Here is a 22,052-nt window from a genome sequence, read left to right as displayed (position 1 = left end):
GACCCTAAAAGTTTATTCATTTATTTAATATGGCACATCAACAGTAACATGTTAAAATACACTTACAAAATAGGTTAGATGGGTACTTTTCTGTAACATGTACCAATTACAGATATGCTCAGTTCACCTAACAAAACGGAGAATCTTTTCTTTCCTCTCGGTGTGTCGAATTTTATGAAAGCAAAAAACTAGAATGCGCAAAACACGCAAGACTGGCAATCTCTCAAAGCGATCAAAGTACAAAAACACAAAGTTGATAAAACCGAAAACCAGCCCCCGGCCATCAAACGAACAATTACTTACCACAATGATCCTCAATCAGTTAAAAGTTAAACTTTTATGGATTTTTAATTTTCGTGCTTCTAAATTGAGAGGATGAGGGCAGCAGGTGGAGGCGCCCCGCTCGCGCCGCCGCCGCCGCCGGCCGGCAGTGGAGCCGCCGCCGCCGCCGCGCCACCGCGTCCGCCGCCCGCCCGCGCTCCGACATGACCGCGCCAACGAAACTATTCAAAGTGCTCAACAAAAAACATAAAGGATAAAGTTTTCAACCGCAGTACCTCTCTTTTCTGGATTTTTTTGGACTTTACCAGCGATGTAAATAACATACAACGTAAGTGTTTTTTTTTTGTGTTTGCTCATCACATTAGTTAATGATTTGATGGCATGGAAGTTCTCGTCTCAGTCGAGTAATGGGATTAGAAAATTTTAAATGAGTATCGCAGTTAAGCTTCTTACAAATCTACGTTGACTTAATTTGATCTTTTGTCTCGTAACTTTGTTATAGGTCGCCCTCATTTACATTTGCAGAGTTATTTTCAAAGGGTGTTATTGTAACTTTCGCCTACCAGTTTCTGAATTCAATTAGGAAGGTGTAATACTTTTAAAAGAGGCGAGAGGCTTTAATGCGGACCGAGGCCGAAAGAGAAAATTTTGCTTCTGAGCTCTCATATAAAATGAAGTAAATGTAAAATTAAAGTTACCCATTGTTGCAATATTTAATACCTGCCCGGTCGACAGCTTTGCCGTTAAGCTTTCCTAAAGGAATATATTTATTTACTTTAAACCCATTCTGCGAATATTACGGAAGAGTATTTTAAATAAAAATTTACACCATCTTACTACTTTAATAATGCTGGTTGATGTCCAATATTCGTTTTATTTCTTTTGAGAAATAAAGAAATGTTTTTGTTTGAGTAATATTTCAATATACATTATTAAGAGAATTGGAAGGAGACCCGTGCCCCAGCAGTGGGGACGTTATGGGTTGTGATGATAATGATGATGATTATTAAGAGTATCCCCTTCTGGTGGCATTACACCATTCCATCCTGTATATTTTTTTTGCCGGATATTGTCAACGAACTTCCTAACGACCTTCAGAATCTATATATAAATAGCAATATTCATAAGTATAAAAGTAAGATAAAAGATTTTCTTGTTAAAAATAAGACATCTAGGAACTGTAATATATAAGTTAATTGTTAGATACTTAAGTAGGTAATGTAACTCTGTTTCGTTTAAATTAGTTAAGTAATTAGTAACTTTCTGCCAGTAACACTCGCTGCTACAGATAAACCTAGTGGTTTCCGATAGTGGCTAGATAGAATTAAGTAAAAACATGTAATTGGGATAAATAAATGATTTAAAAAAAAAAAAAAATATATAGCCATGGATCAATCCGTGACTCTTCTCCCTGCCTGTAGCCTATCACAGTTTACTGATGTGTTTAGGCCTTTCCCAAAATGTTTCCCAGGCTACGAATAGGTATATTTCCAAGGTCCGGCATGGCTTTCCAAAGCTCACCAATATTTTCGATAGGTGCGGTAATGTTCCCCAAGATTCGTTAGTATTTTGGAAGTAATGCAATGTTACCAGTATCTCTCACTAACTATTCATAACTGGTAGTAACTGGTTATACAAAACCAAAAGGTTGATTATTGAAACAGTCAAACTCCAATAGAAATATTGAAAGAATCAAAAAAGGGTATTAAGATAATCATAGGTAGTAGGTATATATAAAACAACAAAATATCGATCAAAATACAGATTGAAAATACTGTAGAAGTCAAACCAGAAAATTGAGTGGAGATATAGTGCGAGCCAGCCCAACTCCATTAAAAATGTAACCGTATATGGCAGAACCGAACTATTTTGGGTTTCTGGCTATCATTGGATCTAGTTCTCCATGTACCTATGTGTGTCTGACCTATAAATCGTTTCAAATTGGATCACGAATAAGCAAATTATGAAAATACACTTTAGATACGTCTAGTCGTACTATTAATAGTAGGTATCTTCTTGCAGAAAACTTTGTGTTGTAATTGGTCTAATTTGATTATTAATTTAAATAATTACATATATAATTATGTGTTGATGAACACAGTCAGTATAATTTTACGTATAGGTTTACTCCATATTCTCATCCCGAAATTCATAAACCGTGTTTTAGGTTTAGAGGAGGTTAAAAATACTTTGAAATACACGAGTATCGTCTCTTTGTCGTTCTTAAAAAGTCAAAATTCGTATACCACAAAGTAATTTGTAAAGCCTTTTTAAAGTGACAAAAAGCTCTATGAATGAGCCGTTTTCCTTGACAGCTGTCAGTTGAGCTTTTGGGTAAGCCGATAGATGGCGTGAAAACGCAGTGTACCAACTGTCAAAAATTACATAGAGAGCAAAGAGTACTAAACTCAGAATAAGAACTCACTAGTTGTGATTAAATGTCGGGTGGTAGCGCGAACCATCCTTCCGAGGCTCAGACTGCATGTGGCTTGGGATAGTGCTAAGTATTCTGTGAATAGTTCTACCCGTTCTTAGTGAATAGTTCTTATTATTGTAAATGCTTTGATCAAACTTACCTCTGAACCAAGACGGCTTTCCGTCCAGTTAGTTTGGCATTCCGTTTTCGTAACTCTATCTTCAGATTGGCAAGGGACCATGATCCATAGTCCTTAGGCATTATTACAGTATAGCAGTCACTATCACAAGAGTCACTATCTCACAAGAGTCACTATCTCAAAAGAGTCACTATCTCAAGTGCACTAACTCTACAGTATCAAGGGACAGTCACTATCACAAGAGTCACTATCTCACAAGAGTCACTATCTCAAAAGAGTCACTATCTCAAGTGCACTAACTCTACAGTATCAAGGGAGGAACAGTATCAAGGGAGGAGGAGCAGATAGCTCAACTACAACTCAATTAATACAGGAGAAACACAAGGAAACTGAGAAAACTTGAAAAGAACGGCTGTACGCACAATCGCACTGAACGCTGAAGCAACAGTGACATCGACATCATAGAGAAAATAATACTACAATTCTACCTACCTATAGTGCCACAATCTTATCTGTTCCGGTGGCGACTTCGCTGTGATCGAATCCAGTGATGCCATCGATTAAATTTTGCCTATTTCTGGTTTAAACGACAATGCATTTCTGCTATCACCTATTGTTATAATTAGGTACATTCATAAGTATAGATAAATCAAAATATAGGGTCGATAGTAAATGAAAGAGGATATAATAATATATATCAAACGACATTTGTTGTATGGAAAATTTGTCCACGGCGAACAGAAATAAAATTAGTTCTGATTATTTTCTGATATAGGAGATTAAATCTAGATTACAATGGTATAGGTAATATATATGTGGGTCGTGGGAATAACGAGATACGACTTAAAAAAAAACTATTAATTGTTATTTTTGAACACTTTATTTAACATTTTTAAAGTAAATAGAAACAAGAGCATACAATTAAAAGAAATTCAGACAGTGTGCAAAGGTTAATTCATCATCATCATCATCACGACCCATCACGTCCCCACTGCTGGGGCACGGGTCTCCTTCCAAAGGCTAATTGCCAAAAAGCAATTTCTTTCAGCCAACTCTTGATAGGTTGGGAAAACAATCACATGTCATTAATCATCATTATTTCGTCTAAAATCGCTGCAGGTGCGAGAAATTCTTCTTGGTATACTCGTATGGCATAAGATTTAAAGTATCATGTCATGTCCTCACACCTGTAATCAAAGAAAAATAATGATTATATACTTTTCATCACGAGTATCACGACTATTCACGACCCATCCCGTCCCCACTGCTGGAGCACGGGCCTCTCCGCTCTCGGGAAAATATTTAATAAAATTACATGGAGTATATGGGTAAAATTATTCGTCATATTTGGCAACACTAACCTGTAGCTGCTGCAGGCTTGTTCTTCCAATTTTTCAAACGGAATTAAAGGCGCCTGAATATGTTATTCTTCCTGCATAAAAGCCAATATATATAGTACTACTTTTCTTTCATCACATTACAGCGCTTTTGTCATTATTTCACCCAGAAAATCACAAAACAAATTAAATAACGTAGCGTCAGCCTCTTCGCAGAAATTGACAACTCAAATAACGCACAGAGTATGAAATGGCGTTTGACAATGACGTCACGTTAGTTGCACATTTTGACCACCGGAACAGATAAGATTGTGGCACTATACGTCACTTTCACATTTCGTTAGCCTCACAGAATAACATATTGTGATCTGAGTGTGTTCTGAGGGTTTGAAAGTTGGTACAACCCCAGACAACGCCATCTATTTCTCCAAAAAGGAACTTTTTTTTTTTTTTAACAAACGCCTCATTCGGGGGATTGTTACCAATTTCCTCACAGTTGGCAGAAGATTTTAACACTGTTGGATTGCAGGCTGATTAGATGTGGTGTTGACTACTCGTATATATATTTATTTCAACAAGAAAATATGATTTTGTGTAACTTGTTATGTTGTAATCAATTTGTTCTTACACATGGTATATTAGTGAAATTTTATGATTTGTAGATATAACATAAATACCTACATATTGATAAAAATACGGTAAAAAGTAGCTAATACTAATAATAAAAAAGACAAAGAGATACTTTCATACAAACCACCGTTAATTGAGTCAGTAACTTTATATGACTTCTGTAAAATTAGGTCGGTTTGAATCCGGACCGCGGCAAGTAGGTTTTTTTTTGTTTTCCTTTAGCTAAGTATTCAAAGGTGGAAAAAACCGGCACAAGTATTGAAAATATTGTAGATACTGTTATTGTAGAAATACTACATGGACTCCTCATTATTATATCGAATCCTTCGAAAAAACTGGCATAAAACATATACATATACATAGCTATCGCTGTATTACATCAGTAAGTACCTGTTGTTGAAATTCAAAGGGTTTCCCGCCCAGTAATCTTTATAAATCCACAATTGATGGCACTTAATTGAAATCGGCCATAACTTTTGCAATTAATTAAAATTAAAAGTCAACTGCATGCCTCCGCGTAATAGAATTAATTTATTACTTTTAAACTTACTTTTCCAATTCTCATTTAATCCCAAATGAATTAATAATAGACGGGGTTTACCTCCTCTTCACTTATTTAATGAGAATTCTTACCTCCGATGGGTAAAGGGAAGGGGATGGGGGTATCAAGGACTGAGTAATGAGTAAGTAAAACAAGTTACTCATATGCGTATCAGTGAGCAATGTTAATTATATGTTTATTATCAGTATTATTATTATGAAACCAAGGTTTTCTTCTTAGCGCTGTGAAAGAATTATCCAGTTAGGTTAGTTGACAGTTACTGACTGAAGAGGGTCACTGACTGACGAGATGCCATGGAAATAATAAGTACTTACGAAGTACCTTTTACTTCCATGCGAGATGCATAGAAGATACTATTCTGTTCTAAGCTATCAATTGCGGGCTGAAGAGCCTAGGTCACTCGAATGGAACCTTACTGCGTATTCTCTTCACTTCTAAACCTGATTCCTAGCTTGGACCGTTTACCATCACACTGGTATATGTCTTTTACACTGACGGGCAATGAAAAAGTTCCACTCACAAAACCAAACGACCCAAATTTTTTCAAACATTTAATTTAAAACTTCAACAAAATATTACTGTTTTTAGTTGGTAATATCATGTTGCTCTGTTAAATGTACTTCAATTTTCCAGAAGGCGTCATTAAGCAAGCCTTTTCCGTTCAGGAGGAATTTAGTGCTTTTCACAGTGGAACCTTTTCATTGCCCGTAAGTGTATTTAACACCAGATCAGTCACCCACTTTTCGCTGTACATTTTTACTCACGTGATAGGTCGCGAGCCGTATATCGCCGTTTTTTAAATGTTAACATTATACATACATTCCTGAAAACTCATAAGTTAACAACTTCATTGGAAACGGACGCTATTCTGACTGATCTGCACCCGCACAATAATAAATAAATAAATATTAATTTCAAATAAATAAATGTTAGTTTCAAATTACAACACGTTAGTAAAACTATATTATGTTGTTACATTGACCGAATGTACCTATGTATCACGCTGTATTTTTATGGAATATTCGCAAAACTGAAACTGAACACCCTGGCTACATGCATGCCCCCTTTTCTGTAGATAATACCACACAGTCACGATGAATACATCCCAACGTACAGAGCAAGTCTTTGGTTTGAATCTGTGCGCAGATTTTTATTCAAAGCGCACAATTGATATCAAACAGACGACACGATGTCCTTATTTTGACACAATAGCCTGAATGGCGTGACAAGCAGCTCTGTATTTTACGATACAAGTGTATTTTTTATTTCTTATATTAAAATTAATAAAGATCATTATTTAAAGATTAAATGTATTATGTAACCAACACAATCATTGTAATTATATTAAAAATATCGACGTAATAAAATAAATGAAATGGAAAGCTTTTATTTTGATTAAATTTATTGAATACGAAAGTCGTACGTGTTGGTCAATTCAATACTCATTGCAATTTCAGGACCACCTTGTTTGATTTTACAAAGAGCACAATAGCTATAGCATGCACTGACTACGGCGCGGCGTAGCAATTTCGTAGCACGAAATTGAATACAGCGTAGCAAGTCGTAGCCGTAGCAGCCGTAGCAAATATTATATCGTATATAGTATATTTTAACAGTCCAACTATAAAGTCGTGAAAACGGAAGTGGATCCTAACAAATATTTAATCGATCTGTTATATTTATTAAAGGACAAATCCGTTAAAAATCCATAGTCAACCGGTATTTTATTTTTAAAAATGTATGTAAAAGTAATTCGTAAATAAGTGATGATCATAAAAAATCGCACTCTTTGATGTCAGGACTTTATAGTTTGACTGTACTTGACACCGCAAAAATTTCATGATGTAACTTATTTAAATTTTATAGAGTATCACTATCATGTCCCTAATGGGGTAGGCAAGAATGCCACCAGTAGTAATTGTCCGTATTTGATGTATACTATTGTTAACCAGACCAAATTTAATATCTCTCTGTAAACGAATGATTGCCTCTCTCAGCAATAGATCCGGATAGAATATCGCCTCTCTGACTTCATGTCGATGTTCTCAATTGTTCTCCCATCCTGTTTCTGTATCTAATATTATCTGCGAACCTATTTTATACTGCCGTTGCTTTCAAGTTTTCATTACAACACGGTAGGTGAAAAGGTTACGGTTTGTGTAATGTTTTTTATGAGAAAACATCCCCCTCTAAGGTCGGATTTACCTTCAAGAAGCCCTTATCTTGCTGTGAGAAATACCTGAAAACTTTTTGCGTAAATACGAAATTGCTCCCGTGCGGGCTTCGCGGGCCTCCTTGTATGAGCTACAGAATATCATTTATTGTTTGTAAGCTCTTAGAAATGTTGGTATTATTTATTTTCAAAAATAGAAAAGTGGTATTTTTATAGGTTTTATCACCGTTTTAGAGTAAGTACAGTGCACTTAGGGTACACATCTACACGTGAGTACAAATGTACCTACAACGAAAAGCGGGTGGCTCGAATGCGAGTCACCCCTGACACCCCTTCAGGAATTACAGTCATGAGCATGCGTATGTATTTTTAAATCAGTAAGCATAAAGTAGAATAGAGCAAAAAATAACCTAAATGATATATGAGGCAAAAGATCTCAAGTATTCTCCTGCTTTAAAGATTAATGTAAACTATTAATCGATATATAAATATACGGCAAACATAATATTTAATACCAAACATTAATAACATTTTGTCTAAGAATGTTGTTTTATGACCCGCATACTCGCTCCTACGAACTCGTTTGTTTTGTTCTCAATCAAACATAATTATTACAGGCAACATAAACTTCAAAGCATATCGCTGGAATTTGTCTGTTCGTGTTATTACCTGCGACACGATTCAAAGGTTTGACGATGCCGATGATGGTTCGACCAACTATGGTGTATTTCATTTAAGAAGGTATTGATTAAATTCCTTTACTACCGATACACGAAAGTTTATTGGAATACACAAAATCAATCATCACTTTCCTTAGATCCTCAAAATACGATCAGCGCACCCTTTGCCCACAATTAGATCCCACCAACCATAGTTCATCCGATTTTTAGGTACGTTTTCAAGTTAGAACACCCCATATTTTACTTGTGGAATTAAAAGTTCTAGTACATACTCTCCTTTCAAAGTCATTGGACCAAAATATGAAAATATAATAGGCAATTAATTCACACAATTCGTGTCGGTATTTTGTATTCGCCGAAATGTTTGTCTGTTTAAGTTGTGTATGTGTGTTGAACTACTTTGGGCTGTTTATATTAGAGAGGGTGCGGCGTCCTTTTGATCCCGGCTTGTGATTCGCCCATTAAAACGCTCAGCCTTTGATAAAACGTAACATACACACTCATAGAGACCTTTGTAAGTCAAAATTTAAGTGGCAGAATTATTCATGCTGCTGTGATAACCGTCTAGATTAACTACACTTCAGATATATTAAGGCAGCTTGATACATGACCAAAGATTGAGCTAAATCCCACACAGTTAACTATTAGTTTACTTTACAAAAGGTTACATGGATGGAAGTTTTCTAACTAGTTGAATTTGAATCAGGCGGTATTTAAACACAGAGTTGGAGTTTGTTCGCTGTTAGAAAGCATTTGTTGAATTTGTAATGGCCACTTAGGTACTTTAATCTAATATTGCGAACATTATACCGTAGTTTAGGAAATGATATATTGATTGGAAGTACCAGTTTGGTATAATATTATGAATATAATTAAGTATACTGTACCCAAGTTATTTAAGTTTATCCAACACCCAAATACAAATATCTTTCTAAAACCTGTCCCTGACGGGGATAGAATCCGGGAAATGCTAATACAAAAGTACTGACTGATGATTCATCAAGTCGGAACAGTAATCTAAACTCTCTTAGGCTTCGTCATATACCTACCTACTTGGGCACTATAATAAAATTAAAAGCCTGACTCCAAAAACAGTGTAGATTGCACAGAGATTGTATGAACATTAACCTCGGACCTAGATGCTCAAGTCTGAGGGGCCACTCTAGCATACAAAACATGAAGTTTCAAGCTTTGTTACGCTAACCTCAACTCTATCTCGTTGAAGTAAATGTACCGATCGTATGACATCTCGTTTTCGTACGTTTTTTGTAAAGCTAGATGGTCCTGGTTCTCCTCTATCGGACAGGCTGGCTAACGTAGCGTTACGGGTTGGCTGTTACAAAACCTTTTATATTAACTGTAGCTGTTCACAGCGAGCTTCAATGGCTTTAAAATGTTTGCCTTATTTTGATTCTGGGATAAAAAGCAACTTTAAGCTAAGATAGGCTTTACAAGTATATTGCGTAATGTGTCCCTTGCTTATGAGCTTTGTAAGATAAGGACAACAGATTATAATCCCGATTTATAATGATTATTTATTGATGCCTTCCAAGCTATCTCTCCAGTGGGTAGGCAGACTCAGTTAGCAGCACGTAACGCTGTCGGTGGCTAACACTTTGCCTACCGGGAAGCCTGTGGGGTGACCACCACCAAACATAAGCAATTACCAATCCATAAGTAGCGTCGTTTGCTTGCTAATCATCAGTCAGATCCGTACAAGTTACGTCAGATTTGACAAGCGAGCTACGCTACTTAGCCCCAATTTCACCATACTCGGTTGTATCATAACCAGGGATTATTGGTTGACTTTTGACAAATCTGGCCTGAGCCCCAATTTCTCCATAGTCGGTTATCTAACTGACTAGGAATTTGTTCATCGTGGGTTCATCAATTATACGTCATCTCCATATTAAATTCTTGACAGATGTGTCAAAAGTCAGCCACCAATACCTGGTTATGCTCTAACCTACTATGGAGAAATTGGCACTTAAGGTAGCTGTTCTATGTATACGGCCGTCACATCTAAGTGCAATATCTGTTTCCCCTCAGTGATGGTGTCAGCAGCGCGCTGGGCGCTGGGCTTGGCGCTGCTGCTGGCGGGGCTGCGGCGCGGCGAGCAGCGCGGGGAGCAGCGCGTGCAGCCGTGCGCCGCCAGCTCGCTGTGCTCGTGCACGCGCGCGCACATGTCGTGCACGGCCGTGCCGCTGCACCGGTTCCCGGGTATGTGCGACATGTTTTATAAGTGTAATAATTTCACTAACGAGCAACGAAAAGCTCCACTTACAAAATGCCAACACCAAATGTCCCACATTTTTAATTTTAAAAAATCATATTATTAATTTTTTATGGTGTTACCACAAAAAACGTTAAACATTGTTTAACAAGTGTTTAAAACGAAATTTGACAGATTTTATAGGCGTTTGACAGCGCTAAACATCTGTTAAATACTGTCTAAGTTTTTGTGGTAAGGCCCTTAGCACTTGTTAAACAATGTTTAACGTTTTTTGTGGTAACACCATTAATGTTTAATTGGTACCTAATTTTCTGACGCACTGATGTTATTCAATATTGAAAACGACGTCACTAACTGCCAGTTTCTATATCTCTATCTATCCATAACTGGTAGTTACTTTCATACGATTTTGACATAATCAAAAGTAACAATCTGTCAAAATCGTATGAAAGTAACTACCAGTTATAGATAGATAGAGATATAGAAACTGGGAGTAAGGTAGCCTTTTCCGTTTAGGAGTAATTTGGTGCTATTGTCACTTGAAAAATTTCATTGCCCGCTAGTGTGCTAAAACATAACCCATAATTTGTGTTATTATTGTTGCCATCTCTTCTATTAGATAAATAAATTAGTAATATTTTGTATTTATTATTGGCCGATAATCTAAGCCTTAAGAATTACGTTTTACATTAAGACTAACCAGCTAAAAATGTTTATGTAGTGAATGTGTGCAAACTCTTTAATGAATAACAGGCGTAGGCATCAGTATTAATTATCTAACACACATACATGCATTATGTAAATCACACGAAAGCAGCCAAAAACAGAATTTTGAAATACGAAATTTCGTCTGAAATACATGCTTTTAGAAGTGATTGTTTATTCAGTAGTCAGGAAGACGAGTTTGTGACCTCCTTCCAAATTGTTACGCCCTTTTTGCACCAACCGTACAGTGCAAGGAATCTTGGCATCGCTTTTAAGTTTAAAACTATTTTATCTCCACCTATAAAGTATCTTAATGCCTATCATTTCAAGTAAATACCGTAAGCCATTCAGCGTAGCATGCGTAATCGAACTTCAAAGTTTCACATTTATAATCTAAGTGAGATTAAAGCGAGTAACTTGTAGTCTATTCATCATTGTCTAGTTAGCATCTAGCGGCCCGGGGCGGGCGGCTGTATCAACAGCACTGACTAATAGCGTGTACACTCACGGGCCCTATGAAGCTGACACAACCTTGTTATCATTGAGCTACTGAGTTGCTGAGTTACTGAGCTTGAACTTTTTAAAGGTCGTTACGGTCTGAGACATGATTTATAGCAAAGTGCATTTTCATCCAGGCAACATTTTGTATTTTACGGCTTGGGATTTTACTTAAGAAGGTGCTGGTCGCAATTCTATGGAAAAGTTTCGGCATATACCTATATTATGGGTCTGCGAAACGAATATTCAAATAATTTAATTTAGAGAATTTCTGAACTAACAACCATGGCTATTGGTTTAATGTAGTCAAATCATGAATTTTTGAATACATTGTGGCGACATCTATAATGAATACGCGCAAGCATAGAAGTCAAGATATAGATCCAGCAAAGAGATATCAAGGACGACCAACAGATGGCATGGAAGAGTGAAAGCAAAATACCAAATCCTACATCGCGGTATCTAAGAATTACAGCTACTCAGTATATATACAGAATCCCGACATGTAACCGTCGGGCAGTTGCCCACCAAGCTAAACCGCCCAGCTTGGTCGGAGGATCCTCCCTTTTCAATGGAGGAGTGGCAACACCTTCGCTCCTCCATAACATGTTCAAAATGTTTGTGTTGTGTGATATCTCCAACCAGTCTGCCGAGTGAGCGTGGCTACAGTGGATTATTACACACTGTTTGCGATTTACTGAATAGGAATGCGACCAGGCCGTACCATCTTCATTTATTTTCAAACCAACCACAAACAAAGCGGAATTTACACTTAAAGCCACATTGTTAAACTTTTGAATAATGCTATAAAAAAAAGTTTTCCGAAAGAGTAGCGTTGCCATCGGCAGTTTAATCATGAAGTTTCGCTAAATGATTCGACGCCGACGTCCCGTCGCGTGATTAGATCGATACACTAGCGGGTCAAGTGCGGCTCGGGCTCGCGTGTCTCAACCAGCGACTGATATGTTTACTTCAAACGAGACGGCCACTGGAGCGTCAAGGACAGTCGCACTAATCCAAACTCTTTCAGCTTATAGATAAAGGTCTATTTGGATATATTTTGTGATCCAACCCCTCTCGGCCCACTTGGTAGTCTTTGTGTACGAGCCCGCACTAAACCTCTAAACACCGTTTCTTCCTAAGCTTGGATTATTTCCCACACTGCTACATTGTTAGCTGGTAGATTGTTTTTTTGTTTTAACTATTTGTTTCATTTTTGAAATACACTATGCTGTATTTTGTTTTAAAGACTTTAAAGTTTTCCTAAATCCGATAGGATTGGCATTGCATCCCACAAAAAGCAACAACAAAAATACTTTACTGTAGAACCTACAGCTTAGCTTTGATTTTAATCTATTTAAATTGCGGTGTATTCTTACCAAACCGCTGTAGAGACTTTTACCAGTGAACCAGCCGGAGGCAGGTTATCTCCATACATAAAGAACACTAGATTCATTCGATTCTTAAGATTAATTTAATTATTAGGTATATTACACATGATGGGTTATTGACTACTTTTCCAACCAGCTATTTAATTTCAGTGGCTAAATTCCATGCGATAACGTTCAAAATAACTAAGCTTTCTCGTTTAGTCATCAAACTGTTGTTCAGCACTCACATAATCAGTTTTAATTAGTTTGTCTGCAGCGCACCGCGGCAACACATGACATGAATATTTGATACATGCCGGAGCAAACATAAATGAAAATTTCTATTTCCACATACGCCCGGGATAAATTTAGTTGGAATAATTATAATAGGGTATTAAAATTCCAGTTTACATATGTAGGTCTCCCTATTTATTCACCTATAAAGGATTGTATAATAATAATTGTGTTGTTTAGAATATAATTATAGTGTAGGTCGCTTTAAGTTAAAAATATCCCTTAAATTTTCCTCAGATATTAACAAGAAAAGCTGCTCTGCTCATACGTACAATACTGAAAGTATCATATATATATGATAGATACATACATTCTATTTACTTTACTAGCTTTGCTGGGTAGCATGTGAAGCAGCAAGATTCCAGCAAGTATTTACCGAAAGCGCCAATAAATCAGCGGGGATTGTTATCGCGGGCCCAGCATTATTAGTGCAGACATTTTGTTTCCCGACTCCCGAGGCATCCACTCCTCAACTTTCAAATCCGAAGTAGCCTTCAAGTTCCACAAACCAAACTGTTGGGAATAAAGATAACAATTCGGCCTCTGTTTTGATTAACTGGAACGTGAAATTAGAGGGTCAAATCATAATAAACGAACTTTCATAAAGCTCATCTTCTAAACGATTAGAACACGGGTTAGATTAGCTATTTAATATCACGTAGGATTGGGTAATATGAGCACAAAAAGCAGGCAGTGTTTTATGAAAGCAATAATGAGGAAATAGACGCTAAATTACTTCCTGGAGCTATTATTTGGCCCCACAAATCTTACGACAAAGATTTCGAGTGCTCGGGGCGATATCGACGGGCTATTCGGTATGTTGAACATGTAGGTACCTACTTAGTAATTAATTTGATTAATCATGAAACTTTTTGATTATAGGGAGGTTTAATGACAGCCGTTACAATTTTTATCGAGGACTCTTGATTTCCATTGCCGACCTTTTACCTGTTTATTACAGGATGTTTCGAAACGGGTACCTATTGATGCCTGAAAGAGGGTCGGCAATCGCCAATTCGTAATTCAGAATATCCGTGATTTGCCGATAATTGTGACATTAAAATGTTGGAACATTAGTTGGAAACGTAGCGACCCCTCCGTGCCTCCGCTCTGAGGGCTGCTATTTACATTAGGACTGACACTGTTGCTGTTGGTTCGGCTTTTTTTTGTCAAACAGTTACGTTTTTTCGTTAATAGAAGTCGACGTGGATTAGAAAAAACCCTTCATTCTGAATATACGAGATGAAGATTACTGGTAATGTCGATCTGCTTTCGTGTGCAGCAACCCTGACTACCCTGTTAGGTCACTCTAGTTTCGAATACGATACATTGCCGCACTGCCCCGCCAGTATCGGTATACTTAAACTCATTCTCGTAAAGATAGGGTGATTCTTTACTGTTCCTATTTGCTCTGAAATAGACGTATAGTGAATAGTAGTAGCTAGTAGACGTGCTTATAACAATAAAAATATAAAGTTTTATCGTGTGAATTCTGATATAAGAGAAGTATTGTGTCACTATAGGGTACAATATAAGCATATTTTATTAAAATTACTTTACCTGTTTTTTCCGTTAAATAGTAACAATCATCCATACCTACTCACAAACTCGCGAGCAATGAAAAAGTTCCACCATTTCCATAATTCCATATGCCACTGTTTTTCATTGTTCGCGAGTTTAATAGGAAACTACTTACCTTAGCTTTTCTTGTATAATTTCTCTCCTCCGAGGTAGCCAGGAAGAAATTACTCTTAGTAATAATAGTACCGTTAAATTGTACCGGCCAATGTACCGTCTATGTTGTGCATTTCCATTTGTAATTTCTGTTTAAAAATAATTTAAGAATGTAATAATATATTAATACTTTGACAGAGAGGGACAAAACAGTTCAATAGCTAAAGCGTCCACTAACTTTTTTATGAATAAAGGATTTAGAATGTAATCTTTCTATATATCTACTTACGAAACCCGTTTTTCTTTACACTTTTATCCTACAGAATGGCCCTCCATGGAGCTGGAGCACCTGGACATCAGCATGTCGCGGCTGCAGGTGCTGCCGGAGAGCGCGCTGGACGGCCTGCGCCTGCAGACGCTGGTGCTCGTCGCCAACCAGCTGCACCTCATCGAGCCCCGCGCCTTCAGGTAGCGTGGCGTCCAGTGTAGTTATACAGGGTGTGGCGTCCAGTGTAGTTATACAGGGTGTGGCGTCCAGTGTAGTTATACAGGGTGTGGCGTCCAGTGTAGTTATACAGGGTGTGGCGTCCAGTGTAGTTATACAGGGTGTGGCGTCCAGTGTAGTTATACAGGGTGTGGCGTCCAGTGTAGTTATACAGGGTGTGGCGTCCAGTGTAGTTATACAGGGTGTGGCGTCCAGTGTAGTTATACAGGGTGTGGCGTCCACTGTAGTTATACAGGGTGTGGCGTCCAGTGTAGTTATACAGGGTGTGGCGTCCAGTGTAGTTATACAGGGTGTGGCGTCCAGTGTAGTTATACAGGGTGTGGCGTCCAGTGTAGTTATACAGGGTGTGGCGTCCAGTGTAGTTATACAGGGTGTTGCAGCAGCTGCACCTCATCGAGCCCCGCGCCTTCAGGTGATGATGATGTCCTCTTCGTCGTATCCGACAACAGCGACTCTTGCTACACAGTGTTATGTGCTCTTATGTGGCTGGCAAGTCCGAACTTCGTCTTGAACACCCTGTCACACTGAGCACAGTGGAGCTGTCCCATTCTGTTGTATGTAAGCGTGGCGTCCAGGTTAGTTATACAGGGTGTTGCAGCACCTGCAGCAGCATTTCCCGGCTGCAGGGAGCACCTTATATAGTGTGCCAGGCTTGACAGTCCCCATTCCGTATCCGATCGTCTGCAGATGATATCACGTGATCGCCTATGCATACAGTGAAAATGAAAAAGTTCCTTAATGTACCCAGAAACCTTAGAATATAAAACATTTTATATTGTAAAATACGCCTACATACCGATATTGAGGTATTAGTGTAAGCTAAGCGAACCGAGACGAAGAAAAAGAACAAGTTGCCTTCAGCTTCTGAAATCTAAATAGTTATGAATAATTCAATATTTACCAGTAAACTACTCTGAAACTGAACATATTTCCGACACAAACGAAATGCTCGCTAAATATACTCTGAAATTATTCTAAAATGTATTCGTGCTGAAGGTAACTCGAAATAAAATTTTAATAAAACTTTCTGAAATTTAACAATTTGTTTTGTTTCAGCTTTATGGCCGTTACGCTCGCGTCATTAGATCTCGGATACAACGAATTCACTGAAATACCTCAAGACGCCTTGAACGACTTAAAAGTTTTGAATTGGTTAAATCTCCAGAAGTGAGTACAAGTTCGAAATGGCGGGGATTATTCTCGGGACTTTCGAACTGAATTCTTAAAGATTTGCGAATGTTTTGTTTCAGCAACAACATCGCTTACCTCGGGCCCGAGATCAAGTGGCACCACCTGGAGGAGACGCTGACGAGCCTGAGCCTGAGCCACAACCAGGTGTCGGTGCTGGCGCCGGGCGCGCTGCGGGCGCTGCGCCGGCTGCTGCAGCTGGACCTGGCCGGCAACCAGCTGCGCGCGCTGCCCGCCGCCGCGCTGCCGCCCTCCCTCACCCTGCTCAAGATATCCGACAACTTCCTCCACACCTTCCCCTGCGACCTCCTCCACAATCTTCCACGACTTAATGCCGTTCACATACGAAGCAACCTCGTAACCCTCAGTAACGAGACCGCGTGCGCGACCAACAAAACCCAAAAAATAGAAAAAGTAGACCTCAGTAATAATAAAATAAACGACACCTCCAAGCTGTCCTTCCTGCAGGAGGTTCAGATCCGGCAGATCATCCTCGATCTGAACGAGCTGACGGCGGTCCCGCGCGCGCTGTTCGCCAACAACCGCGTGGAGCGGCTTTCCATCTCGTACAACCGTCTGGTGTCAGTGAGTCGGGAGCTGTTCCTCTCGGCGCGCGGGTCGCTGGAGCAGCTGGAGCTGGAGCACAACCGGCTGGCGGCGCTGCCCGACAGCGCGGCGCGCGCCCCGCGGCTGCGCCACCTGTCGCTGGCCTACAACCGGCTGCGGGCGGCGCCTCCACTGCCGCCGCGCCTGCAGACGCTGTCCCTGGCCGGCAACTTCCTCTCCGCCGTCCCGCACACGCTGGGCGCGCTCGAGCCCGGCTCGCTGCGCTACCTCGACCTCGGATACAATCGCATCTCTAATCTATCTCCCAACGAATTCCGAGATTGGTCGAGCTCCCTCGCCACTATCAATCTGAGGGGTAACCGGATCGCACAGATTTATAAAAACGTTTTTCCCGCAAGCTTGCCAGTAAAGGAGATTAATTTGAGCTTTAACGATTTGTATTACATTCATCCGTTGGCTTTCTCGAATGTAACAAGCTCTTTGCATGTGCTGGAGTCGTCGTCGACTCTGTTCAGCGGGGTGTACCCGTTCGAGATAGACGGCGGATTAGACAGCTTGGAATGGCTGTCTTTTGACAGCAACGACTTCCACATACTTAAAATATCAGACCTCGTTGCATTTCCATTCCTAAAGTATTTAAATCTAGATTATAATAGAATTATAGATATAGTGTCAGATATCGACTTCCAAAATATCTCACTCGGCGTTAACAACATAAGAATAGCGTACAACTTTATCAGTTCGATTCGCATTCAGACTTTTACGAACATGGCTGAGTTGAGAAACTTAGATTTATCGTATAATCGAATAAATAACCTTACGAGGCACAGTTTCACGAAGTTGCCGAACTTGAGATATTTATCTCTCGCGAGCAACATAATCGATTCGATGGAATTCGAGACTTTTGCCAATTTACCGAGGCTTGAGTTATTGGAGCTTCAGGGAAATAATATGTCATATTTTTCTTTAAACTCGTTTAATAATGTGTCGTCGTTAGACGTAACGTTCACTGTGAACGTGAGCGCCAACCGGCTCGCGCGGCTCGAGGGCGGCCGACACATCTCTGTAAATATTTTCGATTGCTCTCACAACGATTTACTCGAAGTGCCAAACAATTTTTTCGTTTATATCGAATCGTCTGTGCGTCAAATAATTTTATCGTACAACAAAATTGAATATCTATCGGGTGACTGTTTCGGGGAGGCGTATAATCTGGAAATCCTCGACATTCATAAGAACAATATAAATTCCATAAAAAGGAAAGCCTTTTCCGAGCTCTCTTCGCTCCAAATACTAGACTTATCTTATAATTTGATTGCGCAACTGTCTGTTGAGCAATTTTATAACTTGAAGAAGTTAAGATATTTAAAGTTATCTCACAATAGCTTGCGAGTTTTGCCGAGAGACGTTTTCAAAAACACTATAATAGAGCACTTAGACTTGAGTCACAACGACATCAGCCTGTTCCCGGTGACGGCGCTGTCGCAGGTCGGCTTCACTCTGCGGTACTTCGATCTGTCCCATAACCGGATAGAGTACTTAGACAGTAATATATTTCGTAATACGCAGTTTTTGTTAACTCTAAATTTGGGTCACAATCTCCTGACGGTGTTGTCGGACAACACGTTCTCGGCACTGGCGGCGCTGCGCCGGCTCGACCTCGCCCACAACGCGATCAAAGCTAACTTCAAGGAATTGTTCCACAACCTCCCCAATCTGAGACACCTCAGCCTCGCAAACTTAAGTTTAAAGTCAGTGCCTTATTTACCTTTGACTAACTTAACGCATCTTAATTTATCGTCGAATTACATAAACAGTTTCCAAGAAAGCGACGTCCGGTCGCTCGGGAACCTTCGCTTCTTAGATCTAAGTCATAATCGTCTCACCTCCTTAGTGCCAAAAATGTGGAGCCGACTGAGGAATTTGAACGTTCTTGATATTTCGTATAATCCGGTCGTAAGAATCACGCCGAATAGTTTTCAGTGGTTGAGCAACTTATCTCATTTAAATTTGAACGGCCTTAAGTACGTAGACATAGTTGATGAAGATTCCTTCCGTCCCCTCTCGTCCCTGCGGTCGCTGAGCGTGCCGTGCTGGTCCGGCGTGAACCACGGCGGGTTCCGGCTGGCCAGCGTGACGTCATCGCTGCCGGCGCTGCGGCGGCTGCTGCTGCAGTGGACCGACGCCGCGCTCACCTCGCAGCTGCACCACGTGGCCGCGCGCCAGCTGCGCTACCTCGAGATCCGCGGCGGCAAGCTCGCCAGCATATCCGACGAGGCGTTCGAGGCGTTCGCCGACAACCACGAGCTGTTCGTCAAGATTAGCGAAACATCGCTTACGAAACTGCCAACGGAATTCATGAAGCATTTAGGACAAGTTCCTCAATTGGGGCTCGACATAAGTTATAATCAACTTACGACGCTTGATCCTGCAATCTTCTATCCGAACTTTACGAGTTGGAGTCACGTGGCAACTAAATTGCTTTCAGGTTTGTTTGTATTATGTGTATACCTTCATAGACATGCCCGAGTCACTCAAAGCCACTAGCAAGATACACGTGTTTCATCTTAGGTACACAATGAAACTCTTTGTGCATTATCTGTACTTACTTATGTTATACCGACTTTTCCGTGAGCTTTGCCTCGACTTATAAGATTTTTCCTTGGAAATGATTTTACGATCAAGTGAGTTTTCCACGAATAAAATATACAGTCATATCAATTGGTGGTCAAAGTTGTGTTTGTTGGGGTTTATTGCTTATACTTACATAATTTGAATTCGTATTCACACTTTGGGTTATCAATTTTACCCCGTTACACCCCGATGATTTTTAAATTGATTTCCCGACCTAAAATTACACCATACTTTTTATCCCGTAATTCACTCGCAACCCTACAGCGGCGGCGGGCCAATATTTACAATACTCAACTCACTTTTTCTCTGCTTAGGAGGGTTAATCCTAACCGGCAACCCTCTCCGCTGCGAGTGCGAGCTGGCGTGGCTGGGCGCGTGGCTGCGGCGCTGGCTGCAGGAGAACGACGCCTCGGCGGAGCTGCGCCGCGAGGTGCGCGCGGCCACCTGCAAGGACCCCCAGGGCCGGCGCACCCCCCTGCTGCAGCTCAGAGCTGATGAGGCAGAGTGCCATGCAAGCGCATTGTCCAGTGACGCACACTCACACTATCGTAGTCTAGCGATCGTGGTCTCGTGTGCCCTCGTGACGTCACTAATCAGGTGATCCGCGCTATGTGTAAATATGAATAGAAACCTACTGTAGATTATGTTGTAATGTAATGTAAGTATAGTTGAATGTAAATATAAAAAGTTAATGGACTATTCGGTGGCAAAATCTTGTGGTAGATTCACGAAAAATCGTAACTGTATTTTCCTAGTCAATTGCAAGGTTTGTAAACTTAGTACTTACTAAAAGAACTTACGTAGGTGATTAATGATAAGAGTAATGTTTTGTATTTATTACGATTTCATTGTAGTCGCTCAGCTGGATAATTAATATTTTGTTACTGCATACACCTACCTAATTCAAGAAACATAATAAAATCACAGTTAGTTGAATTAAAATTTATTTATGTTTTTATACTTTTAAACATTATTGTGATTAGTTTATTTATAATATTCCTTATTGAATTATTTCTGCATTCTAAACCAAAATCATAAATTAATTATTGATACTCATCTTTATAAACTCTGTATGCAATAAAAATAATAATTACTTTAAATGCATTGTAATTAATATATATAGACAGACTTAGATATTTTCAGCAATTTAAGTTTAAATTGAACCAACTATCAACGCATAATAAAAGAAAATGTACATACATAAAGAGTAAATTATTTTTTGCAAATTGTTGTTTTATTTACATAATTACTGACCTGTACTTAGGTATACTAATTAGTACCTACTTTTGAATCTATCTGAATGTTCTTAGCATAAGTAAAGTTTGTATATTATGTAGGTACTGCACCAGATTATGCACGTAGGTATCAAGACGACCAACTACGTCTGGACTACTAAGACTACTGAAAACAGCATATAATATAATATAGAATAAGATGGGCTTATGTAAATAAACTAAGCGATTTCCCCCAGTCAACCTGCAGGATCAAAAAGGGAAGCTATTATGTTGCGTACCTATTGATTGTTGAACTAGATACCTACTTGTTGCCTATATCTGTGACACAATATTAGACACTTTCAAAGTCACTCTAACCACAGTCAAAAGGTAAGTTTGCTCGGGTTCAATATGTAAGTTAGCAGGTTCAATATCAATGACAAAGCGACCAACTTAATCATCAAGTAGAGAGGTAAAGCTCATTAACAAACCAACTTAATGGGCTAAGTTACGAACTTATGTAGTTGCTAAGTTTGGCCTACCTGTACTTACATATACCTAGGTATACCATTGGAAGTTCCAGTTATTTAGTTACTTTGTCTTTTAGTCTGAAATATTTGACAACTCAAAAAAATATAACGTCTACATTACCTACAACAGTTTAATATTAAACTGTTGTTCCAAGGAATAACTATTAAACATATTGTCGTAGGTATTACGTTCAGCTGCTGTTAAATAGGTAATTACTACGTGTGATTTTCAAAAGGATTCTTATTACCCGACTGCCGAAGGAGGAGGGTAATGTTTTTCGATTGTATGTATGTATGTATGTATGTTTGTCTGTTTCTGTTTCTTTGTTTCCTCCTGTAGCCTAAACAGCTTGATAGATTTTGATGTATGAGGTATCGTTAGAAGCGTATTAATTGCGCGATGGTTATAGGCTATGTGACG

General features: G+C 39.3%; 1 protein-coding gene across 2 annotated transcripts; it reads left to right on the top strand.

Annotated features, from left to right (window-relative positions):
• Positions 1-441: 441 nt before the first annotated feature.
• Positions 442-21,047, top strand: LOC119691545 (chaoptin). 2 transcript variants are annotated; one of them, XM_038109264.2, is made up of 6 exons: positions 442-610; positions 10,269-10,439; positions 15,317-15,461; positions 16,555-16,665; positions 16,749-19,741; positions 20,202-21,047. In XM_038109264.2, the coding sequence occupies exons 2-6, from the start codon at positions 10,271-10,273 to the stop codon at positions 20,486-20,488; spliced, it is 3,705 nt and encodes a 1,234-aa protein (XP_037965192.2). In that variant the 5' UTR covers positions 442-610; positions 10,269-10,270; the 3' UTR covers positions 20,489-21,047. The 2 variants fall into 2 exon arrangements, with proteins under 2 accessions (XP_037965192.2, XP_048482927.1); XM_048626970.1 differs by lacking the exons at positions 442-610; positions 10,269-10,439; positions 15,317-15,461 and adding an exon at positions 15,888-15,910.
• The last annotated feature ends 1,005 nt before the right edge of the window (positions 21,048-22,052 follow it).

The sequence above is a fragment of the Plutella xylostella genome, chromosome 17 (genome assembly GCF_932276165.1).
Source record: "Plutella xylostella chromosome 17, ilPluXylo3.1, whole genome shotgun sequence".
In the NCBI taxonomy this organism is placed as follows: Eukaryota; Metazoa; Arthropoda; class Insecta; order Lepidoptera; family Plutellidae; genus Plutella; species Plutella xylostella.
This window is presented reverse-complemented; position numbering and strand designations above follow the sequence as displayed.